The sequence below is a fragment of the Pelmatolapia mariae genome, linkage group LG3_W, assembly GCF_036321145.2.
Source record: "Pelmatolapia mariae isolate MD_Pm_ZW linkage group LG3_W, Pm_UMD_F_2, whole genome shotgun sequence".
Taxonomy (NCBI): Eukaryota; Metazoa; Chordata; class Actinopteri; order Cichliformes; family Cichlidae; genus Pelmatolapia; species Pelmatolapia mariae.
Genome location: NC_086229.1, coordinates 67,856,382 through 67,870,454, shown reverse-complemented (window position 1 = coordinate 67,870,454; position 14,073 = coordinate 67,856,382). Strand labels below are relative to the sequence as shown.

General features: G+C 40.8%; 2 protein-coding genes across 3 annotated transcripts in view; both read right to left on the bottom strand.

Moving 5' to 3' along the window:
• LOC134624754 (zinc finger protein 234-like) overlaps nt 1-14,073 on the bottom strand; it is a 196,269-nt gene that overhangs the window by 74,187 nt on the left and 108,009 nt on the right. The gene's annotated exons all lie outside the window — the stretch shown is intronic.
• Nucleotides 11,548-13,105, bottom strand: LOC134618074 (uncharacterized). The gene is made up of 3 exons (XM_063463305.1): nt 12,988-13,105; nt 12,449-12,563; nt 11,548-12,241 (listed from the first exon to the last, which is right to left on the bottom strand). The coding sequence occupies exons 1-3, from the start codon at nt 13,092-13,094 to the stop codon at nt 11,714-11,716; spliced, it is 750 nt and encodes a 249-aa protein (XP_063319375.1). The 5' UTR covers nt 13,095-13,105; the 3' UTR covers nt 11,548-11,713.

Sequence of the window (14,073 nt, the reverse complement as noted above, 5' to 3'; positions counted from 1 at the left end):
ATTTTACGGATCTACATGGCTCCTCATCATCATTTTTATTTATTTTCTGAATGGTGATCTAAGCGGGACACAGAGGCTGCAAGTTTTAACGCACCAGAATGCCGCAAATATAAATAAAAGCCTGACTATCCCGAGAGCCTAGCCACAGCTTAATTTAAGAAAAGGCAAAAAATTGGAATGAATTTTATGTGACTGATCACATTAAATCCAACAAGTGAAAATCCAAAATCGGTTCCAATCCTTTGTATTAATGATGTCTCTCTCTCTCTCCTCTGTGCGTGTGTGTTTGTGTGTGTGTGCTCGCAGAAGGAAGGTCATGGCAGGAGCTTTTCTCAAACGCATTTCCAATCAGTTTTTTTTACAAGAAGTGTAGCTCATACAATGGTATAAATGTATTCTTTGTGATATTTTATAAATATGAAACTCTAAAGATTTTGAGTTCGTGCACATTGTGAAACAAGAATCTAAATATTTGTGTCACAATGATTTCTATAAAAACATGTTGTTTATGGGGATAATGTGACAAATCTATTGTGGGCCCTATTAATGATCAATAGTGACTGAAGAGGAAGCTTGAACCCCGGATCTGGACATTTTCATGACAAGTAACGAGAGAACATGTTTCTCATCATAAAGATTGTGATATGAAGCATTGTTAAAATGTCACTTCAGTAATGTTAACTCATGTTTATAAATAGATGACTTAAAACACTAAACTCTAATTTCAGTGGTTTATTTTAAGTTTACAGAACATATCATCTGGTAAGACGATGAGTTTTACTTCTCACTGTCCGTGTTATGTGTATCCATTTATCATGTATGCTGCTTTGCTCTGTGGACTGTAAAATGTTTCATTGTATTCATGAAATAAACCAGACTTTCACTGTCTGCATCTTTTACTGTTTTTCTGCTTTTGTTCACTCCAAGTTTGACAAAACCAACAGATATCCAGAGTTAACTCACTAACAATGTGGAGCAATCTCAGTGTATTTAGCTGCTTTTTCCCTAAACACAATCAACTGAGAGAAATGTCTGTAGTCCTCACTTTGGTCATTGTGAATGTTGAAGGAGATTTGTTCCATATGTAGCCGGTCTGGCCTTAAACTCTGATTGCCATTAGTTCTCTGCATTGTGTTGTGCGAATGACACAGTTAGCTGTCTCACACACTCTCTAGTAGGGATGGGTATCGTTTAGGTTTTATCCGATACCGGTGCCAAACCGGTACTTTTGAAAGGGTGTCGGTGCTGAAACGGTGCTCAAACCGGTGCTTAAAGAATGGAGAACACAAAATTGGTCCAAAAACCTCTAATGTTCAGCTGCTTTTTTGTAAAAAGATAATAATGTTAGCCTTTTCTGCAGCTATAGGGCATATATGGTATTACTCTTGGCTGGAAGGAGTGCTTAATCAATGGAAAAAACACCAACTTTGTCCAAAAACCTCTCTTGTTTAACTGTTTTCCACTTTTTCTTTGGTCATTTTAGCCTTTTTGGCCAGGGTGAAGGGAGTATCTGCCATCAAACTACGACTGTGTTTGCTAGTTCACCATTAATGTAATAACGTGGTTAGCCTACTCAACGTAAATTACACACGAACAGCATTAAGCTACTCACGCAGAGAAGAACGGCTGCTGCTGCCATCATCATCCGCCATCATTTCTGCTACACTGGCAGGGCTAGGGGCCAGGACTCTCCTCTTCGGGTTCTTGGGGGATGTTGCTAACTCCAGGTCCGATAACAGGCACCACACCCGCAGTAGATGTGCTCGGTGTGAGGTCTCGCAGCAAGCTATCAAACACGGCGCATTTCTCGGCTTTAAAAAAAACCGCTATGCGTCGCCAGGTGTTTCATCGGATTCAAGGTGTTACCTCCTTTGACAGTATCACCTTAAAGCACTTGTTGCAGGCAGATGAGTTTGCATCTTTTGCTGTGAAGTACAGCCAAACTTTGACCGCTTTGCCTTGATCATTTTTAATCTGTAGCTCTGCTCTAAAAGAATGTACATACCTGGGCCCGCCTACTATCCTCGGAAACGTAAAATGATTGGCTAGAATTGGCTCAGGAAAAAAAAGTACTGAAATAAAGCACCGAAATGTGCGCTGCTTTTCGGTCTGGTTACTACCGTTTATGTCAGAACCGGTGCCATCATGGCATCGGACACCGGTACCCATCCCTAGCCATGAGTACCATTCACAGAGAGTTGGGGAATGGCTGCAATCACAGCATTGTAAGATGGCGAAAGATGTACCCTTAGGCCCCCTCCTCGATTCAGAGATGGTCTTTCCCTCTTCACGTAAATGGCCTCCTTGACTCCGCGCTCAAACCAGCGTTCCTCCCTGTCCAGGATGTGTACATCCTCATCATTGAAAGAGTGTCCCCTGGCCTGTAGGTGTAAATAGACTGCAGAGTCCTGGCCTGATGAGGTAGCTCTTCTGTGTTGTGCCATCCGCTTCGATAGAGGTTGTTTGGTTTCCCCGATGTATAAATCCTGGTAAACCTCCAGATACGTCCAGATGAACACCGGTACCCATCCCTACTCTCTAGGTTTTTCAAGTTTTGTGTGTAATGGTTTAGTCTATCAAACCTTACCCTTTTCTTCCCAGTATGATTCCCAAAGTATGGCTCAGTAAACAACAAGGACTCTAAAGTCAGAACAGAAAGATACAGTTGGAAGATGAATGATTGTGTTTTTTATGATGCGTTGTAAAACTACCCAATCTTCTTCTTCTCTGTGTTGTTGTTCTTCTGTGTGTATGCCTTAGAAGTCAAATAATACATTAGCCATACTTACAAAAAAAATCTTAATTTCATTTAGAACTGAGATTATAAATTGTAAGCAGAAATCTTATGCTCAGCCAGTATCTTGTTTCCCCACTTTCACAATGCTAAGGTGTCAAATCCACAACCCCCAACAGATGGTTTGTTACACGTGGTGAGAAGGGCACGCTTTACTTACACAGCCTCACACACAATAGTTTTTTAAAGTTCTTGTGTACAATGATGTTGTCAGGGGTCGTGTGCGGAGGCAAGGAAGAGATGACCCACACGCAGGACTCTTGGTGCAGAATGAGGAGGTTTATTGGAAACGGAGACAAAAGATGACAGGATGGCTGGCTGAATTTAATGGACTGGTAGACTAACTGGCTGATTGAACTGAACACGCGACACGAACAACATCAATGACACGACAAAGAACTGGAGGAAACTGAGGACTTAAATACACAGACTGATGAGGATGATAATGAGAGACCAGTGAGTGAACAGCTGAACATAATTGCACTAACGATACACAGGCTGAAACAGGAAACAGGAAGTGGCAAAATAAACTGAACATGAACAAAACTGAAAGCACTGGGTCAACCTGACAGATGTAACTTCTACTTTTGATAAAGATCACTCCACCTGCATATTTCTGGAGAAATTAAGCGTCTTTATTAAGCTTTTATTTTTAATTGTCTACACAATAATAGACACCGTGTGCTGTGTGACATTATAGGCTTCTACTTCTGCTTTCTGTATGATGGAACGTGTCACGATCCTTGGTTCTTTTAACCCAGCGTTTTAAGTTTTGTTTATTTTTGATGTTTATGGTTTATGTTTAAGTTCATTAGGTTTTCTAAGTTCATTTGTTTAGTAGATTCCCCTTGTCCGTCATGTGTTTCATGTCTATGTTTCTCATATTGTGTTGAGATTTAATTTATTTATAATCTTAAATGCTTATATGCTGATTATATTGCTTTATATAAGAGAGGTCCAACTCTTACTACAGGCTGTGCTGAAAGGACTGACAGGAAATTACATGTTTTTGCAGAGCATGCTTTTGCAGGCAGAAAGTGAAACTAAGCAGAGTGTTTGATCGAAACTTAAAGTTTGGTGTGACGTGGAGAGGAAGTATAAATAACTAGGCTTCCTTTTTGTGCTTTAGACCTGGGCTTTCGGTTCAGGTCTCCATACTCCGGAATATGTAAAATTAAAGATCATTTTTTGAGTTTGACCACTTTGAGCCGTGTGTCTTTCTTGGCCATTCAAGAATACAAAAAATGAATTTCATACTTGATGCCAATGACCCAGATTCTTGTGCGGCTGAGGGGATTTATTTGACTAATTTAGCTCTAGTGTCTATTGAGCAAAACAAGTGATTATCCTAGGAAGAAAATAAAATAATTTAATAATGTGTTGAGATTTAAATATGCCTTTTTATTGTCACGGTAATTTCTTGAGATATGACTCAGTATGCAAATTAGCTGAAATGAGTTGTGACAAAGAAGCTTCCTGTGTGGTTGTGTGTCAGAGGCTTTCAATGGTGGAAACATAGCAGAGACTGGGGAGAATTACTTGGTGAAAGACATAATGGAAAAATAACAGGATAATTAAATAAGGTGGTCAGCTCTGTTCAGAAGTGCAGATTTGGACAAGAAATATATAATTTAGTGATGACACATTGTTATAACAGGTTTATATCTTATGCTAAATGTAAGTATGTTAAAGTGCTTAAAGGGGAACATTACTGTGTGCAAACTGTGAGGCTTTTAACAAAATTTTGACCTCGGATTCTCAGGACGCTGTGGAATCTGAGGCCAACCACTGAGATATGATGTGGGGAAAATGAACAGAGGGAGAGATTTTAAGTCTGATTTCAGACTATGTAAGTATTAATTAAACCAAGGCAAAACCTCTGTGGCCCTGAAGTTCTAATCCCAATAACATATCGATAGATTAATAAGCAAAATTTTTCTGTGTTTAAGATCTTTGGGGTTGTTGTTTGAGTGATGGGTTGATTCTGACAGTTAGGTTTGGGTTGTTTTCTTATTTTAATAGAGGAAGTTTTATTAAACTTGGACATGTCCATGGAGGAGAGCACAATAGGGGAAGGGTGCAGTTTCACATGTGTGTGGAGCTGCAGACTAAATCTTTTGGCTGCTGTTTTTGGGTTGCTGATGTTTGCTTTAAGAAAATTCTGTTTTATTGACTGGGTTTAGATTATGGTACTACATTATATTGTGGGAAAAATGCCAGCAAAAGCAAAATGAAATCAAAATAAGGAAATTTTGTATGAAGAACATGACTGACAACTAGGGATGGGTATCGTTTAGGTTTTATCCGATACCGGTGCCAAACCGGTACTTTTGAAACGGTGCCGGTGCTTAAACGGTGCTCGAACCGGTGCTTAAAGAATGGAGAACACAAAATTGGTCCAAAAAACTTTCATGTTTAGCTGTTTTTTTTGTAAAAAGATAACAATGTAAGCCTTTTCTTCAGTTATAGGGCATATATGGTATCACTCTTGGCTGGAAGCAGTGCTTAAACAATGGAAAAAACACCAACTTTGTCCTAAAACCTCTCATGACTCTCAAAAAAAAAAAAAAAAGCACCGAAATGTGCGCTGCTTTTCAGTCTGGTTACTACCGTTTATGTCAGAACCGGTGCCATCATGGCACCGGACACCGGTACCCATCCCTACTGACAACTGTTCCGTCTTAAGTTTTGTTATAACCCAGTTTGCATTACAAGTGGGAAAATTGAGTTTTAAAAATTATGTTAACAATAGGTTTTGTTTCTAGGCAGCTCTGAATGGAGCCATGAGTTTAAAAGATTTAACATAACTTTCCTAAGCTCTGGTGAAGCATCTTCTGTTTGTGACACACAAGAGGTGTCAAAAAGGGTTTTTTTTTTTATCATTTTATGACTTGTTGGGTGTTTGATCATTTAGGTACGGTAAAACTTGTGCATAAGTGAAAATCTCTAACTTGGGTTGGATGTATTTTAGCAGAATAAGATTTTATAATCATTTTTCATACACACATTGCAATTGTGCTCATAACGAGTTGTTAAGCACTCAGCCCTAAGAAGGTCATAAGCTTCGTTCAGCGTGACTGTCTGAATTGATATATTGCAGGGATGCCGTGGAGTGTAGTGAAGGAATGCATAACATGCTTACATACACATACATCACATAGAATTATTTTCTAGGGTAAAGGTGGAACACATTTTGCTTTGTCTTTGCTTAGCAACTGGTGATGCGGAAGGTGTTAAAGATAAGCATGCCATGAATAAGTCAACAGGAAACGTGTGGGGGGTGAGACGGTTGAAACAAAAATGTTGCAGATAACGGAAACTTGTCTAACTGTCATTAACTGTAATTTTTGCATGTTATGTAGCTGTTTGAAGTAAGAAGGGGCATAAATCCTGATAGACAAAATTTTGGAGTGTGCTTTCTAGCAGAGATTTATGCTGATATGGTGATGGTGTATATCTTACCCTGGGTGTGTTTACTAAAATAAAAGTGGTGCTCACACACATAAAGAACGTTAAGATTAAGTAAAGATTAAATAAAGTTAATATAAAGGATAGAGCCCAGAACATGATATTTTGAATGGACTTTGAATAATTAGGGGACAATAGATGAACACAGTAGATTATTGAGGTGTAGCAGAGAGAGGCATTTTGTTTTCTATCCTTTACAGGAGAAGATTTTAGGACAACAGCGACCACAGGGGTTGGCGAGAATTGAGGAAGCCCCAGACCGAACGGAACCAACCAGAGAAAGGGGGACCCAAAAAAGAAGCACAGAGAACCAGAAAATTTGTTGTTTAGGAGATTAAAAGCTTGTTAAGGTTAAATGTGATCATAAAAATAATAAAGAGTAACGATAGGGACTTTAGGAGTAGTTTGCAAGATTTCTATGGTATGTAAATTGCCCAAAAAATTGTTAAAGAGGAAACAGGTTAACTTTATAGAGGCCGTTCCCAAGGAGTGACAGAAGTAATGTAGGAATTTTTTTTTTTTTTTTTTTACCAGAAAAAGCTAATTATATCTGTTTGGCTTCTACCGTGAGCAGGGAGGGAAGTCAGAAGTGGGCTTAAACTGGGAGTTTACTTAAAAGGGGGGTAATACTTAACGGAGGATGGTTCACAGCCCGGGGCAAACGTGAGGTGCTGTCTACGAGCTTGATCTTTGTTATATTTTAGCTATTATTGTCACATGAAAGTAAAACTTAATGGGATAAATCATGAAATTATGTTGTGTTTCTTGGGGAAACACAAAAAAGGGGTGAACTGTCATGTATTTAATATATATAATTTTTTTTATGCTTATTTGCGGATTATATTGTTTTATGAGAGGCCTAGACTTGATCAGGTCACAGACAGACGGGAACTTCATGTTTTTGTAGTATATTAGGAGCAGACAGAGTGAAACTAAGTTCAGACGAAGGGTGACTGGGTGCCCTGGCAACAGACCTCAGAAAGGGGAAGTTATTGCAAGCTGCACAGGAAAATTTAGTGCATAGGCATATTAATAAATCAGACACAGAAAAGAGGAACTATATATGTATACATATTAAACTACACACATTTATATATGTCACACAGTGGAAAATTGTTTTTTTACATTTTGTTTTGGATCAGACTGTGTGTTGATACATAGTGTCGATTTTATTTGCATGATTTTATTGTGATAGTGATATGGCATGTTTGTTTATTGATATTCCTATTGCATGGTTTTATCCCCATATTTATATTGTGTGTTTAGTGTTGTTGCACAATATTCTTTTTATTCCACTGTGGATTAAGTGGACAATTGTAGGCACCTGTGAGGTGGGGGTGTTGCCCGAGGTGGCCTATGAGCCGCCAAACTGACTTAAGGGGGATAGTGAGCGCGGAGACAAGAGGAGAGACACACGAAAAGTGAGGAGCAGGAAACAAAACGTGTATAAGCCAGCATAAGATGGACCTGCGGTCTGACTGTGGGGCGCCACGAGACATTCGGCGATCGGCCAGCATAACCCGGCGATGCAGTCCCGATGGATAGAATAGCAACAGTGGGAGGCGGCGCGTGAAATCCACAGGGCAGGAGTACGTCTATGCCTGCATCTGTGAGTATCGCTTTCCCACTGTTGGGCGCTAGGCGTAGCTTTGCTGGGGGAGGGTAACAGCGGCTGCGCCGACAACGTTGCTGGCCCGTGTCTGTTGTTTCAGAGCGATGCTACGAGGGAGGCCGTGTGCGGGTGTGGAGAGTGGCTGGACTGCATGGTCGCGCGCCGTCAGGTGGAGATAGGAGCCTCCTCCCTGGTCCTCTGCTGGCGAGATTCCCATCCCGGAGGAGGAGTTCCTCTCCTGTCTCTTTCAGCTAAGGAACATTTGCCCGCGTGTGGCTGGACTGTGGGAATATAGGACTTGGGGGGGGGGGGGGGTTATTATATGAGAAACATTCGTTTAGCTTTGTTTTTTTTAGTGTATAGTTATTTCTGCCGGCAGGGTTTTTAGCGGGTTGCGAACACTATTTTTATTGTATAGTGGGGATTTTAGTTTGTATTTGTGATTCTGGCCATGTTTTCTCATGAAAATAAATGGCGTGTTCAAAGCCAGCTTAGCTTCTGTGCTCTGAGCGCTCCCCTTCCGCTTGTATGTGTACAGACGTGGTGGTGAAGATTTAGGTCCACCACGTCTGTACACATACAAGTATATACGTATATACACGTATATACGTATATACATATACACAGAGAGAGAGAGAGAGAGAGAGATGGATATATAGATAGATAGTCTTAGTTTGGCCAGTATACTAGAAGAGTCATAAAGTGGGTGAGAGGTCATAGATCGCTGAGCAAATGAGATGTTTTGTGCAGAGCAGGCTGTAGACAGTATTAATCCCGATTCTTTTATTCCTTTACATGACAGAGAAAACACAACTCAGTGTGGTCAACACTTTATAAGTATTTTATTCAAGCATTACTTTCTGGAAAGGGATGTGCACAGGCTAAACCCTCTGCAGATTTGAAGCATTAAGCCAGATGATATAGTTCTGTTATACGTCTCACACACACAGTTTCGATCAAAACAACTGTCTAGTTCCGCTTTCTGTCTTTAGCCTCCTCTTTTGCAGGTCTGCACAAAGCATCTCCTTCTGCAGTTACCTGTCTTACACAGTACTTTATGACCTTAGCACACATTATAATTCAAAGTGGCGTTTTTACTACACTGGCCTATATAAAACAATATAAACAGAAAATAAGCACTAAGAATATATATATTTATTCTTTACCAACAGGAAGTAAAACTAGGCAGAGTGCACTTCAGAGTTGGTTTGATCAAAACTATGTAAGACGTGGGAGGCTGAAGATGTTTTTGCAGCTATAGGGCAGACATGTAGTATTAAAATAGATCAAGTGACGGTTCAGTAGGGGAGGAGCAAGTGGAATTACAACATAAGGATATGCTTGTAATGCTTCGGATCTGCAGAGGGTTTAGCCTCTGATTACTGATTATTGCAGATTACTTCCCCAAAAAAGTAATCCTGTTACTTTACTGATTACTTATTTTCAAAAGTATTTAGTTACTTACCATAGATACTAAGTTACGTTTTAAAAACGAGTTAAAACCTGAATAGAAAGTAAAGCAATAAATCTTTCAGTCCAATTCTATTTTTTGAAAAACAAACATAACTTCATACTGTCACTGGGTTCAAACTAAAGGAGTGTTCACAAGAAATCATCAGTATCAAACTGTAACAATAAAGTTCAATTAAATTAAATTCAATTTTATTTATATAGTGCCAAATCACAACAAAAGTCGCCTCAAGGCGCTTCATAGGTACAGAGAAGAACCCAACAATCATATGACCCCCTATGAGCAAGCACTTTGGCGACAGTGGGAAGGAAGAACTCCCTTTTAACAGGAAGAAACCTCCGGCAGAACCAGGCTCAGGGAGGGGCGGCCATCTGCTGCGACCGGTTGGGGTGAGAGAAGGAAAACAGGTTAAAGACATGCTGTGGAAGAGAGACGGAGATTAATAACAGACATGATTCGATGCAGAGAGGTCTATTAACACATAGTGAGTGAGAAAGGTGACTGGAAAGGAAAAACTCAATGCATCATGGGAATCCCCGGCAGCCTACGTCTATTGCAGCATAACTACGGGAGGATTCAGGGTCACCTGGTCCAGCCCTAACTATATGCTTTAGCAAAAAGGAAAGTTTTAAGCCTAATCTTAAAAAGTAGAGATAGTGTCTGTCTCCCGAATCCAAACTGGATCAATAAAGTATTCTGATTCTGACATGTACTGTATCATATAAAATATATAAACTAAATATCTTTGAAACTTATAGAATCTAATCTTTTGTTGTTGTTGTTTTTTTGTTTTTTGTACAAAGCACTTTATCAAACTTCCTGAATCAACCCGCCCCAGACACGCCCTTGTTGGACTTAGCCAAAAATGATGAACTCGTTTTGGGCACTGGCCCCTTCACTATGGATGACACAAAGGCAGCGATTAAGTCTCTCAGGAGTGGAAAGGCAGCCGGCGATGACGAAATCACCGCGGAACTGGGAAAGAGGCAAAGTACCCTTCGACTGGACGAGAGCTACCATCGTGAAACTCCCAAAGAAGGGTGATCTGTCAAACTGCAATAATTGGCGTGGCATCACCCTCCTCTCCATCCCAGGAAAGGTGTTCGGAAAGGTATTACTTGAGACTATTGAGAACAGTGAATGAACGGCTATGCAAGGAGCAGGTGGGTTTCAGAAGTGGAAGGTCCTGCATTGAACAAATATTCACGCTGAGATCAATTATTGAGCAGAGCCTCGAATTCCAGCAAAGGCTATGCGTGAACTTTATTCTCTAGTTGTTGCGTCCGAACAGACAATGGCATCACGGAATATTTTAACATCGATACTGGTGTGCGACAAGGCTGCGTCCTATCGCCATTCCTCTTTAACATCGCCACTGACCATATCACGCACCGAGCAATTGGACCGGACACGATGGGTGTTGCCGGACGTGATCCCCTGCAGCAGTTCACAGATTTTGACTTTGCGGATGATATAGCCTTACTTGCGCCAACACTCCGGGCTCTTCAGAAAACAACCTCATCTTTGGAAAGTGAAACAACACCAATAGGACTCAGGATCAGCGGTGAGAAATCGAAGATTATGCGAGTTGGTTCAAACCATCAAACACAGTGGTTACTGTGAATCAGCAGCAACAGCTAGAAGAGGTGGACAGGTTCATGTACCTGGGTTGCACTTTATCAACCAAGTTGCGGCTCCTGAAAACCATTGTTATACCGACGGCACTGTATGCAGCGGAGACTTGGAAATTGATTGCAAAGATCAACCGCCATCTCGACATCTTCCAACAACGTTGTCTTCGACGACTGCTCACAATCACATATCAGGATCGCGTTACCAGTGAGGAAGTATATCGCCATGCGGGAGTAGAGCCGCTCCATGTCCAAGTCACCAAACAATGTGGATGGACGATGCAGTGGACAGTGGGAGGAAGCATCCTAAAGCTCTCTTTGCAGACCACCCTGTGTGATTCTCCACTCGCCAACCAGAAAAGACTGCAGGTCTCAGTTGCACCCCATCCATGTCTGATCTTGCTCTGGCAGATTCAGCAACACTGCTAGAGACTTCCTGTAATCCAGTGGCGGCTCCTGAAAAAAATCTCAGGGGGGGCAATTTTTATGATATCGACTAAAATGACCCATTTAATGAGTACATCAAACAACACAATTTTAATTTAAATTTAAAATGAACAACCATATTCTGGCCATTTGTATAGATTTGTAAAAATGAACATGAACAGATTTTTTTTTTTTTTTTGAATGAATGAAAAATAACTATTGAAAACAACAACTGTAAACTGATTGGGGGGGTGGGCTAAAGAGAGAAAGAGAGAGGGATGGAGAAAGAGAGTAAATATGGTTAAGGGTTCTTATTTGTACAAGAACTTTGCTCGTCTGTCTTTCTGAGTGGCAAATTTCTCGATGACCCTGGTGTTGAAATCAGGAAGTTCTTGTGTGAGTTTTTTCTCTATGGACAGCATAGCCAGAGCGTTGAGCCGATCCTGAGCCATATTGTTTCTCAGGAAAGTTTTTATCCTCTTTAAAGTAGAGAAACACCTCTCCGATTCTGATGTTGTCATTGGTGTGGTGATGAGGATGTTAAGAAGACTTACAGTTTCGGTGAATGTGTCTTGAAGGTTGTTTTCCATCAGAACCTGATAGAGCGCCAGCGCACCACTACAACTCTGAAACTCCTCGTTGTCGTAGATCAGGGACAGTTCTGTTTTAAGTCTGGCTTTGTCCAATGAGGGATAGGCTTCCACTGTGGTTTGTAGTGCTGCATCTGGAAAATTTTTGCTGTGTTGTTGGAACAAGTCTCCTTGCAACAGAGTGGCGCTGACAAGGTGCTTGGTGAAAGAAAACCTCTCCTTGGCATGGCTCATAATGGTGTCGCACACCTATCCAATAATATATAATTGGTAAGAGTTAGATTCAGTGGTAAGACTTTGGCACATGTCTCATGTTAATCATTATTCTGAAAAAAAAAATCTGTCCATAACAAAACAAAACAGTCATGACCACTATATCAAATGACATCTGACAGCATCGTCATTAGATTTTATCTGATGATCCGATTTAAATCAGACCAAGCAGCTAGTGCTTACCTCCAGTGCCAAATGGTGTTGCCTGTCTTCCCCCAATGTTCTCCGTCTCTTTGTGGGTGGGTCTTGAACAGGTCCCCTGTACTCCTCATCCACAACCAGATTAGGAAGTGCCTCCCTGATCCAATACATAAGTTTCATTAATGGCTTCTGAAAACTGAATAGGGATATATTAACCAAACACAAACCAAACAAAGGTTGTGTTCTAATTACCGGGAATTACCGGATTTAATTAATAACCGGACCTGGTTTAATGGCTGGGGGAAAACCAGTGCAAGTAAATAAAGGCCCTGGCCATAATTTCAGGAAATAGCCTATGGTATAGGCTACATCAAATCATTACTGGGAATATACTTCATCAAATATACTTAATCAAATATTTTTCATAAAATTACTTCAAAGGCTGATATAAATCAAAATTATCTGAATTCCATTAAACATTTAAGTCACAGAACACAGAATATATGCAGAGAATTTGATAGAATCTATGCATAGATAATTAACATTTATTCTAGGTTACATATTTATGCTTTTATGCCTACCTGATAGCCTGCATGCGGCTGATGAATGTCTGGGTGATCCCTGCGATGGTGACAGAATCGATGTTTCTCTTCTGTAGGTGGTTATACAGCATGTCTACATGTGGCATTATCTTGTGAAACAAGGCCAGGAAAAACCAGAAAGCTTCGTCTTCCAGCATTCTCACGAAACCACCGGCATCTCTCTTTGTAGGGGCATCAAATCCTTCACTGTTACGGATGGTCTGAAAACACCTCACCAGATCGTCTTTATGTTCATACACTGTATTCACAGCACGACTGTTGAAGTTCCAACGGGTTGCCGATGCACTTGGAAGTCTGTGCGCCACCACCTCGTCAAGCACTGCAGTCCTCTTGCTCGATTTAGTAAAAAAAGAAGCGAATCCTGCTATGTCGGAAAAAAAGTGACTGATTTGAGGGATGTGGGAGGTTGCTTGTTGCATTACCAGGTTTAACTGATGGGCATAACAATGTACGTAGTGAGCGTTAGCATGAATGTCCTGTATCTTACGCTGCACTCCTCCAGTGGTACCCCTCATTACAGCGGCCCCATCGTAGGCCTGGGCGATCAACTTTCTCTCTTGTCCCTGGGGGAGGATGAAGCGCAGCCTCTCCGATAAGGCACTGGCTATTGCATCTGCACAAGCATTGGGTAGCTTGATGAATTCAAAAAAACGCTCTTGAATACGGTTTCGTTGGTCAATGTATCTTAGCACCATGACTAACTGACAGTGTGTAGAAATGTCAGTGGTTTCATCAGCTTGAATGGCTAAAAACTTCGCTGCCTTTACTTCTTCCACGATCCTTTCTCTCAGAACTGCCAACATGCAATCCAGGATCTCGTTCTGGACTGTTTTCGAGGTGCCTTTAAATACAGTAGCATTTTCAAGGTGTTGCCTCAAGTCGTGATCAATTGATGCCATCAAGTCGACTAAACCTCTAAAAATCCCTGGATTGTCTGAGGAATCACTTTCATCATGTCCCCGCATTGCTAGCTCAAAAGCACCACAAAACTTAATACAATCGATGATTTTAGATAAAATATGACGGTTTTTATCTACCTCTTCGTTGTGCCTTCTTAAAGCAATC